Source organism: Mustelus asterias, chromosome 11 (assembly GCF_964213995.1).
Source record: "Mustelus asterias chromosome 11, sMusAst1.hap1.1, whole genome shotgun sequence".
In the NCBI taxonomy this organism is placed as follows: Eukaryota; Metazoa; Chordata; class Chondrichthyes; order Carcharhiniformes; family Triakidae; genus Mustelus; species Mustelus asterias.
The window spans coordinates 74,260,834-74,284,564 of NC_135811.1; the positions used below are offsets into that span (position 1 = coordinate 74,260,834).

Sequence of the window (23,731 nt, forward strand, 5' to 3'; positions counted from 1 at the left end):
TATCCCTCTTCTACAGGCAGAACAACTGCAGTACTGCCACAAGAACAAGATTTGGATCAAACAAGTTTTATAGGTAGATTTTGATTCTTGCGACAGTAAGATTTCTGGGGGGAGGGGAGGGGAGGGGAGGTGAGGGGGGGGGGGGCGGCGCTTTCCTCCAGAGGTTTTCTTATCTTGTTCTACGTTTTCTTACTTATGATTCTTTTTCTAAAGACTTGTGAGGATCTGTTACTGTGCAGTCATTTCATCCTCGTGAATTTCTGATTTTGCCCAGGAATCTGTGGTTCAGAAAACATTGGTCACGGTGCATGCATTTCATTCACAGAAAGCTGTGCAGGTGACTGAGTGGCAGAACAGGAGAAGAAGGACAGGGGCAAACCTAGATAAAGGTTAATGCTGTCCTGGGGGCATGTTGGGTCAAAACCTGCGCAGACGTTAAACAACAAACCTCCATCAATCTGATTGCAAGATGAAGGCTCCTTTGAACAATGATGGGCAGAGGAAGTTGCATAGTCCCTCTCACACCCTATACCATAGGAAGTTTTGTTTGCACTCCTTATGGGATTGCTCCAAAGATCACAAGCCGTTCCCCCGATCCCCAGCACTGTGCCCACACGTTCAAAGAGAACCTGCTCAATCATTCAGACTACCTTTGTGGGTCATTATTTATTTACTGGTCACTTTTTAACTGAACTGAAATGATCTTGTGTGGCTTCTTTCACTTTGGACACTTCTTGAAATCCCAGAGCCTGTTTCTGACTGCTCTAAAGCTTGGACAGATCTGGATTTCCCAAATAAAGTTACCTGTGTAAAAAATTCTGAACCAAGATTTTCTAAACTGAAAGCACACCCCATTTCAGCAATGGGATCAGCGGGATTTAGCACTGAGCTGCCCCATGTGTCTGTCCTGGGCTTACACAACTTTGTCTTCTAATTACAATGGACCACAAGCCACAGCTGAAGTTACGGATATATTTTCTTATTCTCTCCTTCGCTGTCGCATTTCTTACTGTTAGTGTTTGCAAGTGTAAATTTCTTCTCTTTGCGAACACTGCTGACACTCCACGTAGCAGCACCACTGCACTTGGCAGTGGCAGGGTCTGTGCACCAAGAGGCTCTGGGTGTTATAGCCCTGCCCACAGCACATACTTTCACAGTTTGTCTCCCTTGAGCAGACTCTGCCCGCAGTGCCAGGCGAGTATTTACTTGGTCGACAGAAATTCGGGGAGTCCTCTATGTAAACCAGGTCTGTAGTCCTTGGGATGTGATTCTTTAAGGTATAACTGTGCTTCTTGGGGCTGATGAGTTCGGTCTCGCCTGTGGCATCATTGGTGATGCTGTGGACTCTAACAGCAGTTTCATATTTGAGCTTGAGAAGCTTGCCTGTTTCGTGAAAAGATGAGAGTTGCTTCCAGCAGGTTCGAACGGCACAGGACCCAGATACACCATGACATTTACACGTGGTCTTCAAACCACTTTTCACAGCCTGAAAAAGAGACAACGACAGTGAGCAGACAAATATACAACACCATCTTGTATGCCAGCCATTAGTGCCCTATGCTATTGTGTGCTCCATATTTATTTGTATGAGGAGCTCCTGCCTCACAGTGCCAGGGACCCGGGTTCGATTCTGGCCTCAGGACACTGTCTGTGTGGAGTTTACATGTTCTCCCCATGTCTGCGTGGGTTTCCTCCGGGTGCTCCGGTTTCCTCACACATTCCAAAAATGTGCAGGTTATGTGGCTTGGCCATGCTAAATTGCCCCTTAGTGAAAGGGGATACTAGCAGGGTAAAGGGGATAGGACCTGGGTGGAATTGTAGTCGGTGCAGACTCGATGGGCCAAATGGCCTCCTTCTGTTCTGTAAGGATTCTATGAGACCTCATTGCAACTCCAGAATTAAGGGAACTGTAGTATTGAATTATGTTACTGCAATCTCAATCCAGAATCCTAAACTAATGATCCAGAGGCATCAGTTCAAGTCTCGACATGGCAGCTGGCAATTCAAATTCCACTAATAAATCAGAAGTTAGGATCAGTAATGGTGACACAATCGCAGCCACATTGCTGTTACATCTAATTCACCGACATCCCTTGGCTGAAAGAAATCAGTCTGGTGACTGTGGACTGACAGCACTGTGGTTACCTATTAATTGTCTTCCGAAATAGTTTAGCAAGCCACTGAGTTCGGGATGGGCAACAGGCCTTCCTATTGGCAAAGCATCGAGAAATGAATCAGGGTTCTTTTGAGAGTAGAATGCTCAAAACAACATGGCAACCTCGCTAATTAACTAACTTTATACAAATAGCCACCTTTGCAACTAGAAACATTTCTCATTGGCTCCTTTCATATATGCTTTTCCAATATGTTGGGACATGGAATCTGATCGGGGTGGGATTGGATTCTGTCAGGTAGCTAGCATGGAATATCACTGGGCCATCATTGGGGCCAGGGAAGAATCTCACCAAATTCCTGTTCTTGGAAGTGTTTTTGGAAATGTTCCCCTCCCACAGATTAAATTAACTGAGTTGAAGACAGTGTAGACTGTCCATGGCCTATATGAAGGGGTAAGCTCAGTCAGTCAGGTGGGCTTCCCTCATTCAATTCTTTCTTCTATCTACACGATATAACATTTAGGGCACACCCAGTACAATATCATGACAACAGGACAATTAACCATCTTGTAAAATGGCACTTCAGAAATGTACACATTTTGGAAGTTGTGTTGACTTGATGCAATAGTGCCGAACACATGACAGCAACTTGGCATCCTGTTTTACATTTCTCCCCTTTAATGGAAATAATAATCAGAATGTCACGATCATCCATTCTACATTATTATATAAAGTTAAAATTATCTCCTTGTCTGCACACTGCTATTCCAGATCATGGGGAGTTGGCTAGCTCAGTTGGCTGGGCATGTGGTTTATGATACAGAGAGACATCAACAGCGCAGGTTCAATTCCCATACCGGCTGAGGTTATTTATGAACGCCCTGAGGTTAAAATTACCACCAGTCAGCGCTCCCCCTCAAAGGGGAGAACAGCCTATGGCCATCTGGGACTATGGCGACTTGATCATGAATCTATACTCTGGATTTCTATAGAATAGTTATTGGAAAATATACATTTAATTAGATTTTGTATAGTTGATGAAATAAGGGTGTGTCTGTCAGCCAGAGGATTATTTGTTCCCCTAACCAATAATTGGAGAAGAACAAATAAAGACTGATAATGAAATGTGAGCACAATGTTGCGGCGTTAACACACAATGTGCGGGACTGAAATAGAGAAGGTGTGGTCTCCTCTTGTTTTTGAGACAGTTTTCTCTTTTTTTTCCAAGGGTCATAATTACAATACCAAACTTGGATACTGAAAAGAATTCCAATTCAGTCGAGCTAAACCCTGAAGCTATTTGCCTCGATTGATGCAGCCAAGTTAAACGTTCCTGTCCTATCACCCGGGGGCCTGTGTTTGAATCCAGCACACATGAAATTATTCTCGCTCTTGTCTGTAAGGGTCATCAACTAAATTGAATCAGGGCAATTCCAACCCTAGTTTAAGCCATCACACTTGTTTGAACCAACGCGCCTTCAATTGGGAATCAGATGTCCCCTGATGATAGGTCTGCAAAATGGAAAGGGTGTGGTGAAGCAGTGGGGAGATGCAGGGTTATGGTTATGGTGAAGGGTTATAGGGAGCACATGTAAAGTAGTTTACACAGTGTTGTACAGTACATCTGATCTCAAAGATCATGGCCTTGACAGTGTCTAGTCCAACATTAATATACTTCACCCTGATAAAAACACAATAGACACCCACAAAGAAACTAACATGGTAACATTGAAAATTCCATGCATCTGATAATTGAGCGTTTTTAATTTTAACATGTAAATGACTTATAACACGTTTCTGCACTACTGTAACAGAGACTTTAACTTGCTCTGATTAGAAGGCACAGAGCGATACTTTCGAGATTCTAGAAACATTGAAAATAGGAGCAGGAGAAGACCATTCGGCCCTTCAAGCCTGCTCCATCATTCATTATGATCATGGCTGATCATCCAACTCAATGGTCCTGCATTCCCCCCATAACCTTTGATCCCCTTCGCCCCAAGTTTAGAAGAATGAGGGGGCATCTCATAGAAACATATAAAATTCTAACAGGGTTAGACAGGGTAGATTCAGAAAGAATGTTCCCAATGGTGGAGGAGTCCAGAATTAGGGGTCACAGGTTTGAAGATGAGGGGTAAGCCTTTTAAGAGTGAGGTGAGGAGAAATTTCTTCACCCAGAGGGTGGTGAATGTGTGGAATTCACTACCACAGAAAGTAGTTGAGGCCAAAACGTTGTGTGATTTCAAGAAGAAATTAGATATAGTTCTTGGGATTAAAGGGATCAAGGGATTTGGGGGTGGAAAGGGGGATCAAGATATTGATTTTGATGATCAGCCAGGATCAAAATGAATGGCAGAGTAGGCTTGAAGGGCCGAATGGCCTCCTCCTGCTTCTAGCTTCAATGTTTCTATGTCTGTTTCTTGAAAACAATGTTTTGGCCTCAGCTCCTTTCTGTGCTAGCGAATTCCAAAGCTGACCACTCTCTGGGTGTATAAGTGTGAATCATTGACCTTTCTCCCCACTCTGAGATTAAATCCACATACAAATGTTCCTGCCTGGTTTCGAACTGGGGACCTTCCGCACGCAAAACCAAATGTGATAATCATTAGACTACAGCAGCCCTCATCCTAAGTTATAATTTACATGGGATTCCAAAAGGTTTACTCGTTTTTTATTTTAGCTGAGCCCACTTTGAACAGGTATAGCTTTGATAAGGCAGCGCGCAAAACCTATCCCAGTCAATGGTGGATTAGAGGGGCTTCAGATCTCAAAGTGACCATCTCCAGTTTCCTAAAAGCATTGTAATGCTTTACTCTCTTTGCATAAACATGCTTTATCCTGACTAATGCCTTATTTGCAGTCCTTTGCAATCAGTCAGTAAATACACTTCAGGCAATGTTCCTTATCAGACTGACAGCTAACCTGCTAACCTCTGCTCCCAGACTCCTACTATATTAATACTTGGTACCTGGTAGCTGCAATTAAATCACAAAGAACCAGGGCTGGAATGTACTATTAGCATACAAACTTTTAATATTTTCCGGTATGAAATTCCTGTTGCCAGTAATTTAACAGACAGATTCATCTCATGGGCATATTGTCCAAACTTCATACAGCATTATTTCACTCTGGGAGAAATTTGCTGGAATTGATAATCCTTTACAGTCAGAAGATCTCGGTGTTGGTCTTTTTTTAAAATTACTCCCCTTTATAAAACAAAACTGCCTGTACACAGTAGAGGTTTGAACTGGCCATGAGGCTGCATTGATTGACGAAACCGTAGCTTTCTCGTAAGGCAGTGCGCGTTAAGCACAAATAATTCAAGTTGCAGCAAATATCAAGCAAGGATCTGAGGAATTCTCTATGATTTACTGACAATTGTCTTCAGTGCTTTTGCTGTTTTACTTTTTAATGCTGCGCACTGTGAGTAAAACGGTGGCACATAGAATTAAAGAAGTCCGTGCAGGCTCGCACTTGTAATTCCCCACCAAGTGAATTCCTGATCTCAGCCTGGGGGTAACAGCAAGCTGAGCGCTAGCATCTCCTGCACACAGAGGCTTTGAAGGAAGGGCAGGAAAATCTTTTCCAAGCCATCATCTCTTCATACAGCAGCAGCTCCTCAATTTCAACAAGTTACATCGATCAGAAACCCTGTTTGTACGCTATATTATGTTTCACCCTTAAAGTACAGCCTGTCTGAAGTTTGAACGGAAGGTCTTATGAGTGCATACAGGTGGATTGGAGCTACAGATAGCAGCAACACAAATCAGGAATTCCATTCCAGAGGTCAACAGGCTCAACTCATTGCTCCATTCATTCATTTTAATGGAACAATGCGTTGTACGTTGCACCCTATACTTTTCTTTCTCCGCTTTGTACTCTATGAATGGTATGTTTTGTCTATATAGCGTGCAAGAAACAATACTTTTCACTGTATCCCAGTACATGTGACAATAATTAATCAAATCAAGTCAAGTGCCCAACTCCTCAATAATACCAATAGACTTGCAAAGCTCTTCATCACAAATTTATCAAAGCTACCCTACAAACAGCACAGCAGCTGTGGGATGGAAGGAGAGGATAAAAGGAACTTGTGCCTCAGAACCAGCGGAGTTCACATGATCACAAATAGTATAAATTAAACTTTGTGTTTTTGAATGTAAGTGGAAGAGTGGGGAAAGGGGCGGGTTCAGAATGGATAGGATTAATGACCTCACACTGAGACTGATGAATTTATTGCACAGACTGGTCAGAGTAAGTAACGTCCAGATTCAAATTCAGAAAGGACTTGATAGTTTCTTGTCAAATGGAATTGACTGGGGACCTCGGCAATACTTTAATTTTAATTCATTCATGGGATGTCGGCATCATTGGCTGGCCAACATTTATTGCTCATCCCTAGTTTGTCTTGGAGGGCAGTTGAGAGTCAACCACATTGCTGTGGCTCTGGAGTCACACATAGGCCAGACCAGGTAAGGACGGCAGATTTTCATCCCTAAAGGACTTTAGTGAACCAGATGGGTTTTTCCAACAATCAACAATGGTTTCATGGTCATCAGTAGATTCTTAATTCCAGATATTTTTATTGAATTCAAATTCCACCTTCTGTCGTGGCAGGATTCGAATCCGGTCCCCAGAACATTAGCTGAGTTTAACGATAATACTACCAGGCCATCGCCTCCCCTTGCAGCTTAATATAGGAGGAAATGGTAAGGTAATACATTGGGCCAGATGGATAACAGTGGTCATTGCCTTTTGGAACAGCCCTAAGCCCTGTTTTATACACTCTTGAAGACTCACATAACAAACTTAAGAGCATGAGAATCAGCACAGCAAGTGTAGTAAAATACTGCTGCAAACTGGTCCAGTTTGGGTTTAGGCAAGTGGTATGAAAGTGCTCACTGGGATGGCTCAAGGAAAGAGTAGAATAAACTTTATTACCCAGGTGCTTTCCCAACTGACAGCCAGGAATTTTATACAATTTATTTTTCACTATTATTAATAACTTGCTAAATTTAACTCTGCACGCAACTTCCCAGAAAGAGTTTTGTAAATATGTAAATACATTACCCAGCCCAATCTCCCTGATCAGAAAGAGAAACACTGTTGACATGATAGCTTCTAAGGGGGCAGCAGTCTCAAACTAGTTGTATTACAGTGCTTGCAGTCTCCACAGGAAAGAGGGAATGTCTCACCTTGATGCCCACATTGGTATTGTGCATATCGACCCTTGCTCTCAGGTCCTTGCTGGCTTTCCTCTGTCCCAGGAAGTGCTTGATAAATTTAATGCTGTATTTGAGGTTGTCCCCACAGCCACCCCACTGCCACGCTTCTTTGTTCTCCAGGTCTGGCGACTCATCACAGGTGCAGCGCTCCATGCGACCTGAGCTACAGGCCTTGGCCAGTGAATGCGTGAGTCCAGCTGAAGAGATAGCAAACAGGAATGCAGTCTCCTTAAACCCTGAAAGCCAAGGAACAAAATGTTTAAATGACGCAAAGGCATGGATAGGTTCATATATTTCAGCTCATGGTGTGACAGGTTCAATAGAAACTGCAGTCATCCAATTTGTTACAAATTCCACATCATTTACCGAGAGATTTTACTCTGCAAACCTGCTGGTCAAGAGGAAGCTTCGAAACAACCCATCATTCACTTATACTGGCTCCTGATCCAGCAATGCCTCAGCTATATTCTCATCCTCATATTCAGATCCCTCCATGGTCCCACTCTTCCCTATCTATTTAATCCCTTCCAGCCCTTCAACCCCTTCGAGAATTCTGCACTCATCTAATTCTAGAATCCCTACAGTGCAGAAGGAGGCCATTTGACCCATCAAACCTGCACCGACCACAATCCCACCCAGGCCCTATCCCCAAAACCCCACCTATTTACCCTGCTAATCCCCCTGACACTAAGGGCAGGATTTTATGGCCTTGTTTGTCCCGAAACCGTAAAATCCTGCCTGAAACCAATGGACCTTTCCATGGTCCGCCCCTCGCCTGCTCCGATTCCCGTGGTGGCGGGGCAGTAAAATTTCGGGCGAAGGGGCAATTTAGCAGGGCCAATCAACCTAACCCGCCCATCCTTGGACTGCGGGAGGAAACCGGAGCACCTGGAGGAAACCCACGCAGACACGGGGAGAACATGCAGACTCCACACAGCCAGTCACCTGAGGCCACAGAATTGAATCCGGGTCCCTGGTGCTGTGAGACAGCAGTGCTAACCACTGCACCACCATAGTCTGACCAGGATCTGGTCCGAACATTCCTGATTACCTTTGCTCCACCACTGGCAGCCTTGACTTCAAAAATCCAGTTCGTAAGTTCCAGAATTCCCTCCCGAACCCTCTCTAACTGTCTACCATTTTTCAAGATGCCTCTTTAAACCTACCACTTTGACCAACTTTTTGGTCACCTGTCAAGTTGTCTCTCAAATCGCATCTGTGCAATGCTTTGGGACATTTTATTATTTAAAAGCATTATATAAATTCACGTTGTTATTGCTGAGACCAATGCAGAGACACCAGAAATACCATTCCATAATCTCATCAATAATAGACTGCGGATCACACTGGCCATTCAAAATATTAGAGTGAACCTCCGTGGTGTCATTGAGTAGAAACATTTGCTGCTGGACTGCTCTTGGTAAACAGATATAAAGCAAATAAATACAGATGCAAAGGGTTGTTGAAAGAGATATTTACAGTTACACTCATATTTTGAAGATATTAGAAAGAGCAGGAAGAATGATGGGTGTTTGATACAATCTACCAAACAGGGAGCTTGAGCTGAACATGTCCTGCGCATTCAAAATTCGGTTCACAAAGATTGCACGGCTAAGTATAGAGGAGTGAGGCCATTCAGCCCAACTAACTGTGGGAAGCCAACTGTTTTATTTTTCCTTGATGCTTTTTGTAACATGTTCGACAGTGTATTTGCATTAACACTTTCTCATGGGATACATCATGCTGAGGTTTCACGTCTCACTTGCAGCTGGGGCATGTTACAAGGTTACAACATGCTGAGATGTATTGTGCACATTCCCAGCTCGTGATCTTGGCAGAGGCCACTATCTTGTGAACAGGGCATGATCAGAGGTCAGAACTAATTAGTATTAGCCACCTCTGCAGATGTGTTGAATTAACCAGTGAATGTGAATGGGTGTTTTCTATGATGATGTCTAGGAAAACTTGTTAGAGAGAGAACAATAGTGAACATCTTGTAAGAAACACAGAGGAAGAACTCTTAATAAACGCATATGCTTGTACCAAAGATTTACCACGAGGTGTCGACGAATTCTTGAATCTAACATGCCTCATCTACCCATAGAAACCTACAATCTCCCCATTACAAAATCCAGCTGCCTTGTGCTTTATCCAAAAAAAACCTCATTCAGAACACCATTCTACCTACAATCACTCTTTACACAAAGAAATACTTCCTGAAATTAGTCCTAAGCCTGGCTTTTGTGTTTTTTTTTCCCTTTGCAGTTGCAATGATGACTGCACAGTTGTGGCTTAATTATCAAGATTTCTCTAAATTAATCTTTACTATTTGACTTCTTGGCCTTCATTCTTTTCCTTAAGGACATGACATGATCTGAGCCCTGGGTCAAACACAGGCCAAATCAGATTTGGTGACAAGTTAAAAGCAAATTATTGCGGATGCTGGAATCTGAAACCAAAAGAGAAAATGCTGGAAAATCTCAGCAGGTCTGGCAGCATCTGTAAGGAGAGGAAAGAGCTGATGTTTCGAGTCCAGACGACCCTTTGTCAAAGCTGCTGAGGTTTTCCAGCATTTTCTCTTTTGGTTTCAGATTCCAGCATTTGCAATAATTTGCTTTTAGACTGTCACCAAATCTGATTTGGCCTGTGTTTGACCCAGATGCCTTTCCCTGAAGAACATTCATGAACCAGTTGGATTTTTACAATAATCCAACAGTTTTTATGGTCACTTTCAGCGTTGGCCTAAAAATTACCAAATATATCAGATTCAATTTCCCAGCCTGTCTCAGTGGCATCTGAATTCACAACCCCTCAGTTGATAACTTAGTATTAAACTCAATACGAAACCATACCCATATATAAAATGTACTAATTGTACTGTTACTTATTGATTGTATTACCACGTGGAAGCATGCTCCTTTTAAGGGGTGAGTTCTCATAGGGTCATGTGACCCATTTAGCCAATTGGGGCTGAGTGCATGAATCCTGGGGCTGAATGTGGGTTTTTCTTCTGCTGGGAATCTGGAGTTGGGAATCTGGAGTTGTGGAGTACAGAAATCTTTATATCACTCTCTGTAAATAGTTATTTTCCTCTGATAAACCATTTATTCATTAATCTACTTGGTGGTCACCTATCTTTGAAGATACTACACCATTAAGTATCACTCAATAATCTTGCAACACTAACACTCCAATAATTAAAGTTGCAAGCTCACAAAAAAAAATGCAAACACAATTCATTTAAAATTCGCCTACCACTATGATCTTGTATAACAAATTCACCCTTCACCTTTTCAAACCTTCAGTCTTTTCTGACAAAAGCTCACCAACTTTAAACATCATCTCTTGTTTCTCTCTCAGGTGTGGCTTGTATTTTCAGCATGTTCTGCTTTGATTAAATATTAGGATCGTTTACTATGCAGGTGTTTAGTGACCGTTGACCGCATGGTAATAAGACCCAGCCCTCTGAATGGACAAGGTACTACCAGATAGCCAGAGGGAACACTCTGCCAAGCACTGCTGAACAGTCCAAACTACACAGAGACCCCACGGTCTGGTAGTTTGTCACTGGATTTATGCTACCAAGGGGCAGCACAGTGGTTAGCACTGCTGCCTCACAGTGCAATGAACCCGAGTTCAATTCCAGCCTTGGGTGGCTGTCTGTACGGAGTCTGCACGTTCTCTGTGTCTGCATGGGTTTCCTCTGGATGCTCCGGTTTCCTCCCCCAGTCCAAAGATGTGCAGGTTAGAAGGATTGACCATACTAAATTGCCCCTTAAGTGTCCCAAATGTGTAGATTAGATGGATTATCCAGGATAAATGTGTGGGGTTACAGGGATAAGGCAGGGGAGAGGGCCTGGGTAAGGGGCTCTTTCAGAGAGTCAATACAGACTCGAAGGGCTGTAGGAATTCTATGATACATTATTTCAATCTCATCCTACCACCATAACTTTCTATTCCTTTCTCCCTCTTTACTTTTCCAGCTTTCCCTTACAGGGATCTATGCCATAAAAACAGCAAGTGCTGAAAATACACAGCAGGTCTGACAGTATCCGTGAAGAGGGAAACAGAGTTAATGTTTCAAGTCAAATGTGACTCTTCTTCAGAACTGAAGGAACATAGGAATTAGGAGCAGAAGTAGGCAATTCAGCCCTTCGAGCCTGCTCCGCCATTCAACCAGATCATGGCTGATCTCTCCCTGGCCTCGGAGGCAGAAGTCCCTTCACCAAAATCCCTTTATTTAACAAGTCTGACAACAGCATACACAGTGCTTTCAGTTAGCAGCCTACACTCGGAGTCCCAGAGGAACTGACAGGCCTGGTTAAGTACAAAGCAAGAGGCTCCCTGATTGGTCCATCAATTTTGCCCTTAATCAGGGAGTTCATATTCTAACAGGCCCAGCTCAATTGCCTGATTAAAGCCATTACACAACCGTACTCCATATCTCTCTAACCCGTTTGTTATCAGAAATATATCTATCTCCTTCTTGAAACCATTGAGTGATTCAAACTCCACCGCGCGATGGGGCAGCGAGTTCCACAAATTCACCACCCTCTGCGAGAAGTAGCTCCTCCTCATCTCAGTTTTAAATCTACCGCCTCTCAACCTATCCTGTGACCTCTTGTTCTAGATTGCCCCACAAGGAGAAACATTTTGTTACATTTACTTTATCAATCCCTTCGAGTATTTTATATACCTCGATCAGATCCCCTCTCATAAGAACATAAGAAATAGGAGCAGGAGTATGTTCTTATGAATAGGCCATCTAGCCCCTCGAGCCTGCCCCGCCATTCAATAAGATCATGGCTGATCTGATAGTGGTTTAGTTCCACTTACCCACCCGCTCCCCATAACCCTTAATTTCCAGGGGTGGTGGTCTCGGAGGAGGGGATGCACAGATTGATCTACCTGTGACTTAAACATATTTAACAAGGTAGCCTCCACCGCTTCAGTGGGCAGAGAATTCCAGAGATTCACTACCCTCTGAGAGAAGAAGTTCCTCCTCAACCCTGTTCTAAATTGACTCCCCCTTATTTTGAGGCTATGTCCTCTAGTTCTAGTTTCCTTTCTAAGTGGAAAGAATCTCTCTGCCTCTACCCTGCCTAGCCCCTTCATTATCTTATATGTCTCTATAAGATCTCCCCTCATCCTTCTAAAGGTCAAAATGTGCTAGATTTTCAGCCATTGAATTAAAAAGGGAATTTCTGGGTTAGGATAGAAGGCTGGAGAGATTAAACGACAAAGGTGCCATGGAACAAAAGGCAGAGGAAGCGGTAATGGTTGTGGTGAAGAAACAAAGGCCTGGATTTTCCACTCCCACTCGCCTTGGGCAGCTTCAGTGATGAGAGTGGAAAATATCGCGAGAAATGCACAGTCGCGTTTTACTTCAGCGTGAACGCGTGACACGATTGTCCACTTCCCCAACAGTGATAGGGTGTGTTTAAATACATTACCAGGTCCATATACCAGAATCAAACCCACCCCCATCAAAAAATTCCATCCATGGCGGCATGATGGCAGAACGGCGTGAAGCTTGAAGAGTTTCCGAAGGAATGAACCTGACGAGCAAACCACCCAGGAGTGCTCAGGTGAGCACAGAGCTCTGGGAGCAGAGGCTCATGTCACAGGTACTGCCTGGGTAGATACTGGAAACTACCCTAGCACCTTCAGGCACTGTCCAGGCGCTACTCTAGTACTGCCCTGGCATTTCCCCGGTATCGCCCAGGCAGTGTCCAGACAGGTGCCGGGGGTGGTGGTCTTGGAGGAGGGGATGCACAGATTGCTCTCTGTGCACTAGGGCAGCCTTTCAAAATGGCGCCCTGGACGATTGACAATTGACTGTGCCTCAGGAGTCGGTGCTGGGCCCACTGTAATTTGTCATTCATATTAATGATTTGGATGAGAATTTAAGAGGCATGGTTAGTAAGTTTGCAGATGACACCAAGATTTGTGTCTTAGTGGACAGTGAAGAAGGTTATCTCGGATTGCAACAGGATCTTGATCAATTGGGCCAGTGGGCCAATGAATGGCAGATGGAGTTTAATTTAGATAAATGCAAGATGATGCATTTTGGTAGATCAAGCCAGTGCAGGACTTACTCAGTTAATGGTAGAGCATTGAGGGGAGTTATAGAACAAAGAGATCTATGGGTACAGGTTCATAGCTCCTTGAAAGTGGAGCCACAGGTGGACAGAGTGGTGAAGAAAGCATTCAGCATGCTTGGTTTCATTGGTCAGAACATTGAATACAGGAGTTGGGACATCTTGTTGAAGTTGTACAAGACATTGGGAAGTCCACATTTGGAATACTGTGTACAGTTCTGGTCACCCTATTATAGAAAGGATATTCTTGAACTAGAAAGAGTGCAGAAAAGATTTACTAGGATGCTACCGGGACTTGATGGTTTGAGTTATAAGGAGAGGCTGGATAGACTGGGACTTTTTTCCCTGGAGCATAGGAGACTTGGGGGTGATCTTATAGCAGTCTATAAAATAAAGAGGGGCATAGATTAGGTAGATGGTCAACATCTTTTCCCAACAGTAAGGGAGACTCAAACTAGAGGGCGTGGGTTTAAGGTGACAGGGAAGAGATACAAAAGGGTCCAGAGGTGCAATCTTTTCACACAGAGGCTGGTGAGTGTCTGGAACAAGCTACCAGAGGTAGTAATAGACATTTTAAAAAGCATTTAGACAGTTACATGGATAAGATTGGTATAGAGAGCCTGTTTCCATGCTGTAAATCTCTATGACTCTATTGAGTTTCTAAGCTGCAGGCGAGACGGGCAAATCAAATGCCCCCCCCCCCCCCCCACGCCCCCCACCCCCAGCGATTCATCGTGGGACCAGTCACTTGAAGTTTTTATCTCAATGTCCTGCCATTGTGGGCAGCACCCCTTTTCCCACCCGACATCGGCCTTCGCTGATATCCAGGAAAATCCCAGCCAAAGCATTTGTCCAGAGTGAGCACCAATTGCGGAATAATGACCAGCTGTCTACATAAGCAAAAACATGAAAAATAAGATTCAGGTCGGCGCGTGGCAAAAATAAACCATAATGTGGGACAGAGTTCATGGAGATTGTTAAATTGAATGTCAAGTTCAGAAGGCTTTACACCTCATTAGTAAATGAGGTGCTGTTTATCGAGCTTGTGTTGAGCTTCACCGGAACATTGCAGCAGGCCAAGGACAGAAATGTGAGTGTGAGGGCAAAGTGGAGGATTAAAATGGGAAGTGACGGGAAGTTCAGGTCAAACTTGCGGACTGAGCGCAAAACGGTCACCCAATCTGCATTTGGGTCCCCCCAGCCACCATCCTCCACGCGCCCCCCCTTCCCCCCCCCCTCCCCGCCCAACCCCGCCAAGGAATCGTCAGTGTTCAATACAGTCGAGTAAATTGAAATATGTACAAGTAAATCGCTATTTTACATGGAGGCCATGTCTGGGGCCATGATCAGTGAGAGCAGAGGAGGTAAAAATGGCAGGCGTTAGTTACACCTCCTGCGATTGCATAGGAAGGTGCCGCAGGAAAGGGACAATGTTCTATGGGTGTCTGAGGAGTGGACCAGCATATCATAGAGGGAATAGTTCCTTCAGAAGGGGAGGGGTGTTTGGTGGTGGCATCATGCTGGACTTGGCAGGAATGGCAGAGGCCGATCCTTTGAATCGAAAAGCTGGTGGGGTGGAAAGTGAGGGCAAAGGGTTCTGGGAGGGAGGGGATGGGGTGAGTACAGAGCAGAATTTTGGGAAATGAACTAGATATGGTTGAGGACCCTGTCAACCACACTGAGGAGGTGGCTCTCAGTTGAGGTAAAAGGAAGTCACGGTGGTTAGCACTGCTGCCTCACAGTGCCGCTGACCCAGGTTCAATTTCAGCCTTGGGTCACTGTCTGTGCGGAGTTTGCACATTCTCCCCATGTCTGCGTGGGTTTCCTCCGGGTGCTCCGGTGTCCTCCCACAGTCTGAAAGACGTGCCAATTAGGTTGATTGGCCATGCTAAATTCTCCCTCAGTGTACCCGAACAGGTGCTAGAGTGTGGAGACTAGGGGATTTTCACTGTAACTTCATTGCAGTGTTAGTGCAAACCTACTTGTGACACTAATAAATAAACTTTTAAAAAACCTGAACTAGTTGATTGGATAATACTGAAAAAAACAAGCAGTCAGTTGCTGATCGACCATCAACTCATTCTCAATATCATCCTTTTGCGTAATATTTGTGTAGATGAACACATATTTGCTTAAATCTTTACTGCAATATTACCTCAAGGAGATTTGTGACAAAAATATGATGCAATTTAAATGATCCCCACAGGGCAGCAGGGTGACACAGTGGTTAGCTCTGCTGCCTCACAGCGCCAGGGACCCAGGTTCAATTCCGGCCTCACGCAATTGTGTGGAGTTTACACATTCTCCCCGTGTCTGCATGGGTTTCCTCCCATAGTCTAACGATGTGCAGGTTAGGCTGATCGGCCATGGTAAATTGTCCTTGAGTGTCAAGGGGATTGGCAGGTAAATACATGGGGTTATGGGGATGGGGCCTGGGTACGGTTGTTGGTGGTGCAGGCTCGATGGGCCGAATGGCCTCCTTCTGCACTGTAGGGATTCTATGATGCTATGATTCTGAAATAATCATCTGATTAACATCAGTGTATTGAAAGTGTACACACAGAACACCAGTCACAAAACACAAAAGCAAGACTTAGAAGCACAGAAAGAGGCCACTCAGCCAGCCAAAAAATCCTATCTCATCTTCCAGCATCCAGGCCTTTGCCTTGCAGGTTACAGCATTTTAGATGCAGGTCCAGGTACCTTTTAAATGAATTGAGGGTTTCTGCTTCCACTTCTAAACCAGGCAGTGACTTCTAAACACCTGCCACCCCTTGGGTGAAGAGGTTTCTCTTTGTGTCTGCTCTAATCCTTCTACCAATCACCTTGAATCTGTGCCCCCTGGGAATTGACCTCTCCACTTGGGGAAACAGAGCATCCCTGTCTACTCTATCTAAGCCCCTCATAAACTAATGCAGTTCAACTGGGGAGATGATGGCCTTGTGGTATTTCACTCGAGTATTAATCCAGAAACTCAGCTACTGTTCTGGGATCCCGGGTCTGAATCCCGCCACGGCAGGTGGTGGAATTTGAATTCAATAAAAAAAATATCTCGAATAAAGAATCTACTGATGACCATGAAGTATTTGTCAATTGTCGGAAAAACCCATCCAGTTCATTAATGTCCTTTAGGGAAGGAAATCTGCCGTCCTCACCTGGTCTGGCCTACACGTGACTCCAGAGCCACAGAAACATGGTTGACTCCCAGCTGCTTTCTGAACTGGCCTAGCAAACCATTCAGTTTCAAGGGCAACTACAGATGGGCAATAAATGCTGGACAGCCAGTGACGCACATGTCCCCGAATGAATAAAAAAAAGTCAGATCACCCCCTCAGCCTCCTCAGTTCCAAGAAAAACAACCCCAGAATATCCAATCTTTCCTCACAGCTGCAGTTTTCATTTATATCGCACCTTTAATGAGGCTTGGACGTCGCAAAGTGTTTTACAGCCAATGAAGTATCTGTACGATCGAAGTGTAGTCAATTTGTTACAGCAAATTCCCACAAACAATAATTTGATAGTGATCAGATTTTCGTTTGTTGATTCATTCATGGGATATAGGTGGCACTGGAAAGGCCAGCATTTGTTGCCCATCCCTAATTGCCCTTAAACTGAGTGGATTGCTAGCTGGGCCATTTCAGAAAGCATTGAGTCAACCACATTGCTGTGGCTCTGGAGTCACATGTAGGCCAGACCAGGTAAGGACAGCAGATTTCCTTCCCTAAAGGACATTAGTGAACCAGATGGGTTGTGACAACAATCGATGATAGATTTATGGTCACCGTGACTGAGATTTTAAATTCCAGATTTTATTAACCGAGTTTAAATTCCATCAGCTGCCACAGTGAGATTTGAACCCTTGCCCTTAAAGGATTAGCCTGGGCCTCTAGAATACTAGTCTGGTAACATCACCAGGATTCCACTGTATCTGTTTTTGTGATGTTAATTAAGTATAATGATTCACTAGGACACAAGGGATAACTCCCCTGACCTTCTTAAAAACAGTGCCACGGGGCCATTGACAACCATCGGAAAGGGCAGACGGAGCTTTGGTCAAAGATCTCATCCAAAAGATGACCCCCTCCTCAGCAATGCTGTATTGACGCTTGTGCTTAAGTGGGACTTGAACCCAAAACCTTCTGACTCAGACGCACGAGTGCTGCTAACTGAGCCACAGTGGACACACAAACATTCAACTCATTTATGTAATTGGAAATATCGGAATTACTGGGGCGAATTTTCCCATTTCGCCCGCCACAGAAATCAGAGCGGGCGAGGGGCGGACCATGGAAAGGCCCATTGACCTCAGGTGGGATTTTCCAGTTTCGGGGCGAGTGCGGCTGGAGAATCCCGCCCTCTGTTCAATTTCACTTTCTTATATTTGAAAATGGCACTGTATTCACGAAAAATCATTCAGCAAATTCTAATTTAGTGATAACCATGTCAAATCTTTTTAACTTATCACTGATGCAAAAAATCAACATGAGAGGAAGGCAAATTGTTACTGGAAACAATGTCCCTTTAAGGTTTTCAATCTTCTATTTAACTGTGCCCAAAAATCTGGAGACGGTGGACCAGTCTTTGACCATTAGTCCTGAACTCCTTCTCCAAACCTGGAAATTTAAATGTTTTTTTATTATAATGACTTGTGTTTACTGGAGCTTTGTAAGTGCATGTTGGGGGTCTTGTTGAATACTCCTGTACGTGCATTGACTGTTGCAGCGCTGGGGTATCCTCCAGCCTAGAGAAGTTCCACATTGCATTCTTAGTTGTAGCTGATCTCGGCCAGGTGTGTGGGAATGTACCAGTTGACCTCAGCACCCCCAGGCTATGCAGTGGGCAATAAAACACACAGGGTTCCTGAACCTGATCACTATCCAGTGACCCCCCCCCCCCCCGCCCCTGATGGAAAGCACACCTGTGTAAGGATTTTCAGAATGGCCAATGGTCACATGTCCAAATAAGCTGCAGAAATTCTTCCCTGGGGATTGTTGAGGGTCTGCTCTGCTGTCACTGATGGAACCCCACCTAAGGCCAGAGACCCTGTCCCACATCCCAGAGTGGATTGATTTCCATAATCAGACCGGTCTGTCAAGGACATACCAGCTGTAGTCATTCCTGTCCAAAACTGCTTACCCTTTTAAGTCGCTGAGGCTTATAATGGCCAAAGTATTATTTTCCCCAGACACTTCCGTCTCTACAGGAGCCAATCCCGACTAGAGCATTCAGGATCCAATCATATTCTGCGCACCACTCACCAAAAAGAATTTCCTAAAACTAATTTTCAAACAAAATCAGAATCATGTTTTGGAATCGTTCCAAATTAGCAACTTGAGCCTCAACAACACAAGGAGCAGGGTTTCAACACTGCGTGTTTTGCGGCAGCAAAGGGGGGCAGTCATTGGTTGGCAGTGGAATATTCTGCTCCTTTCACCTTCAACAGTGTTCCCCATTCCCGCCAGCAAGAAACCCATGGCAGGGGATCTTCCAGTCCCGCCGATATGAACAGCTGTAAAGTTCCAGCCAGAAATAGGAGCAAGAGTAGATCATATAACCCACCAAGCCTGCTCCACCATTCAGTATGATTGTGGCTGCTGTTGGGCTTCAACTCCACTTTTCCGCCCACTCCTCATATTCCTTGACTCCTTCTGGGATCAAATATTGATCCATCTCAGCCTTAAATCTGAGGCGGCAAGGTGGCTCACGGGGATAGCGCGGTGGCACAGTGATTAGCACAGCTGCCTCAAAGTTCCAGGGGCCCGGGTTCGATTCCCAGCTTGGGTCACTGTCTGTGCGGAGTCTGCACATTCTCCCCGTGTCTGTATGGGTTCCCTCCGGGTGCTCCGGTTTCCTCCCGCACTCTGAAAGATGTACTGGTTAGGTGCATTGGCCATGCTAAATTCTCCCTCATTGTACCCGAACAGACACCAGGGGATTTTCACAGTAACTTCATTGCAGTGTTCATGTAAGCCTACTTGTGACACTAATAAATAAACTTTAAACTTAAATCTATTCAATGAAGGAGTTTTCACAATGCTCTGGAGTAGAGGATTCCAAAGATTCACAACCCTTTGACTGAAGTAGTTTCTCCTCATCTCAGTCCTAAATCTCTTATCCTGAGACAGTGCACCTGTGTTTTAGATTCCCGGATCAGTGGAAACAACCTATCAGCATCCATGTTGTCAAGCCCCTTTAGAATCTTGTATATTTTAAGGAAATTTCCTCATTCTTTTAAATTCCACAGAATCCACAAAACCGACACATCCCTGAACTTTGGGAAGAAACCAGAGTTGATGGATGATTGATTTTTGCACAAAATATTTATTTATTTTTGTTTGCTAAGAGATTAGGAGATATAGCTTCATCCCTGACATTGGAACACATTCAGCAATAGGGGATCATCTGCAGGTTGTACGCAGTGACTGGTATTTAATCCATTGGCTATCAGGCACTGGGTATAATGAGTGATCGATCACATACTGTCTGTTCTGTGCCACTATCCAAAATGAATCTCTATTTTATTCACACAATCAAACAATCATAAGATGTAGGAGCAGGAATAGGCCACTTGACCCATCAACTCTGCTCCGCCACTTGATAATGTACAAGGACACCCAGATCCCTCTGTACTGCAGCATTCTGCAGTCTCTCTCCACTTAAATAATAATCTTCTTTTCTATTCTTTCTGCCAAAGAGAACAACTTCACATGTTTCCACATTATACTCCATTGGCCATTTTTATATCCACTTACGAAACCTCTCTATATTCCTTTACAGACTCTTTGCATCCTCCGCACATCTAACTTTCTACCTATCTCTGTATCATCAGCAGATTTGACTACAATACAGTCTGTCCTCCACCCAAGTCATTAATATAGATCATAAACAGCTGAGGCCCCAGCACGGAACCCTATAGCGCCATTCATTACAGTTTGCCAGCCTGAAAACAACTGATTTATCCCAACTCTGTCTCCTGTTCATTATTGAATCCTCTATCCATGCTAATAAATCAACCCGAACACCATGAGCTCTTATCTTGTGTCGTACCCTTTGGAGTGGCCTTTTGGAAATCCAAATGCACAATAGGCATGGTGGCACAGTGGTTAGCACTGCTGTCTCACAATGCCAGGGACCCAGGTTCAATTCCCAACTTGGGTCACTGTCTGTGTGTGGTCACTGCACATTCTCCCAGTGCCTGCAAGGGTTTCCTCCGGGTGCTCCGGTTTCCTCCCACAGTCCAAAAGATATGCTGGTTAGGTGCATTGGCCATACCAAATTCTCCCTCAGTGTACCCGAACAGGCGCCGGAGCGTGGCAACTATGGGATTTTCACACTTGTTGCAGTGTTATTGTTAGCCTACTTGTGACACAAATAAATAAACATCTAGTGATTCTCCTTTTTCTACCCTGCTTGATACATCTCCAAAGAACTCCAATAAATTTGTTAAAGAAGATTTTCCTTTCATAAAACCATGCCGACTCTGTTTGAATGTGTTGTGAGTTTCTAAGTGTTCTGCGCTACTTCCATAATAATGGATTCTAGCATTTCCCAATGACACATAATTGGCCTACAGCTTCCTGCTCTGATGCCCTCTCCTTTCTTTATATTTATATTATATTTGCGGTTTTCCAATCTGCTAGGACCTTTCCAGAATCTCACAAATTTTGGAAGATTACAATCAATGCATCCACTCGTCACTTCCTTTAAGACCCTTGGATGCAGGCTATCTGGTCCAGGGGACTTGTCAGACATTAGCTCTCCCAATAGTTTTTCTCTGGTGATCATAAAGTTTGAAGTTTAAAAGATTATTTATTAGTGATATTTAAAGATATTTAAATCTTCACAGGTCACAGGTGAAGGCCAAATGACTGGAGGATAGCTGATGTGGTACTTTCATTGATGAAGGGCAGCAGGGATAAGCCAGGTAATTACAGGCCAGTTAGTCTAACGTAAGTGGTAGGGAAATTATTGGAAAACATTCTGAGGGAAAGGATGCATCAAAACTGGAAAACCAGGAATTTATCAGGGATAGTTGGCATGGATTTGTTGATGGGAGATACTGTCTAAACTAATTTAATTGAGTTTTTTGAAGTGGTAACTAAATATATTGATGAGGGTAGTGCAGTTGATGTAGTTCCCATGTGGAAGATCCAAAAGGTTTGAGCCCATGGAATCCAAGGCAAGTTGGCAAATTGGTTCCAAGTTTGGCTGGTTAATAGGAGGCAAAAGATGAGGTAGTGGGCTGCTTTTTTGCGATTGGAAGCCTGTGTGCAGCAGTGAATGTAGAAGTTATAATTAGTAAGTTTGTACATGGCACAAAATTGGTGGTGTTGTTGATAGTGAGGAGGATAGTCTCAGGCTGCAGACTGATATTGATCAGCTGGTAAATTGGGCAAAGCAATGGCAATTGGAATTTAATCCTGATAAGTGTGAGGTGATGCATCTTGGGAGGTACTTCTTTTCAGGTTAAAATGGCGGCAAACTCCCCGTCGGGGAATTGAACCCTGGTCTCCCGCGTGATAGGCGGGGATATACTCAATGAACAGTAGGTCCCGTGGGAGTATTGAGAAACAAAGGAACCTTTGTGTGCAAATCCATGGATCCCTGAGGATGGCAGGACAGATAGTTAGGGTGGTGAAGAAGGCATATGGAATGCTTTCCCTCATTAGCTGGGGCATAGAATATAGGAGCAGGGAGGTCTTGGTACAACTTTATAAAACTTTGGTTTGGCCACAGATGCAGTACTGTGTGCAGTTCTGGTCACCACATTATCAGAAGGACGTGATTGCACTGGAGAGGGTGCAGAGGAGATTCACCAGGATGTTTGCCTGGGCTGGAGCATTTCAGCAATGAGGAGAGAGTGGATAGGCTAGGTTTGTTTTCCCTGGGGCAGAGGAGGTGGGGGGAATCTGAGAGAGGTATACAAAATTATGAGAGGCATTGATAGGGTAGATCATAAGAATGTTTTCCTCATGGCAGAGGTGTCTAAGACCAGAGGGCATGGGGGCAATTCTCCCATCCCGCTGCGCTACTCTTGTAGTCATGATGTGGAGATGCCGGCGTTGGCCTACTCTTGTAGCACAGCGGGCCGGGAGGCTCGGGCAGAGGCTGTTTTGCTTGCTTCCCGCTGGGCGCAATGGCCTCCACGCGTCTCTGGTCGCCATATTTCCGGCGCCGTCAGCTCGGTGCCAATTTCTGGAACGGAGCTGCATAATTTATGCAAATGCACATCTCAATCTATTTTAAATAGCATTAGCGGGCCTGGGACTGAAATCTCAGGGCCCGCAAGCCTCTCCCCCTCCACCAGGCGTGGTTCACATTTTTTAAATCCACATTGAGTGGTTCCGCTACAGGACAATCTAAGCTCTTTAAGCAGAAGATGAAATAACTGGAAATGGGAAAAAATATATTATGAAATTAGCATCTGACATTGCCTTACAAATATTTAACAGCTCGTATACCAATTATTTTTCATTATTTTAAATGGCTAATGCCTCTTGTCATATATTACTATGGCACTAAGTACTAACCAGACTTGCATTTAGCAGTTTGGAATCTTGTCCTTCTATTCAAAACTGTGATTTTGATGTTACCTGAATTTACTCTAATGTTACACACAAAACATGTTCATGTCCAGGAAGGTTATTTGGCTGAGACTGGAAAGCTATGATGGCTTATCTGACCTGAATGCATGGATGGAAGAGTTTCAGGGAGATAAAACTACTCTGCAGATTAGAACCATTTTGCTTCAAGATAACTTGAATACCAAAGAGTTTAACACCGATGCTCAGAGATGGATCATTAAATATCTCCTCTTCCTTATTCTGTGATGTTCTTCATTGCCTTCAGCATGTCTCTAAGCTGTGGCGACTGGGCCTTATTGACTTACTTTGGCCTGCCCTGTTTTTCTCTAAGATTAAAGAATAGAGATCTGTATTGGTCTGGATATAAATGTTACCATGTTGGAATAACTGATCTGTAGGAACTTGTCAAGTCCTGAATTGTTGTCTTTGCTGAATATTGCATTTTTGTGCCTGTGTCCTTTTGCTGTTTAATCGTGTTTCGTAACTGATTTCTTACGTCAACACTCTCAAGCTTCAAAACTAGCTTTCTCTCCTTGCTTATATGTCAGCCCAACATGTTATAATTAAATATAATAACAACTTAGATGAAATATGTACCTTTCGACCAACCACAACAGCTCATCCAGTGCCCAGTCACCAATTCAATTGCCTGTGATACACTGATGTGAATTGAATGGCATGGATCAAATGATCACAATCTGAAATGA

At 44.1% G+C, this 23,731-nt stretch overlaps 1 protein-coding gene across 1 annotated transcript in view; it reads right to left on the minus strand.

Annotated features, from left to right (window-relative positions):
- Positions 1-654: 654 nt before the first annotated feature.
- The window catches only part of wnt9b (wingless-type MMTV integration site family, member 9B), a 44,927-nt gene continuing 21,850 nt past the window's right edge, over positions 655-23,731 (minus strand). The window contains exons 3-4 of the mRNA XM_078224430.1: positions 7,310-7,575; positions 655-1,486 (exon numbers count right to left, since the gene is read on the minus strand). Of these exons, the coding sequence (XP_078080556.1) occupies positions 1,013-1,486; positions 7,310-7,575 (740 nt within the window). The 3' untranslated portion in view covers positions 655-1,012. The remainder of the gene's footprint in view (positions 1,487-7,309; positions 7,576-23,731) is intronic.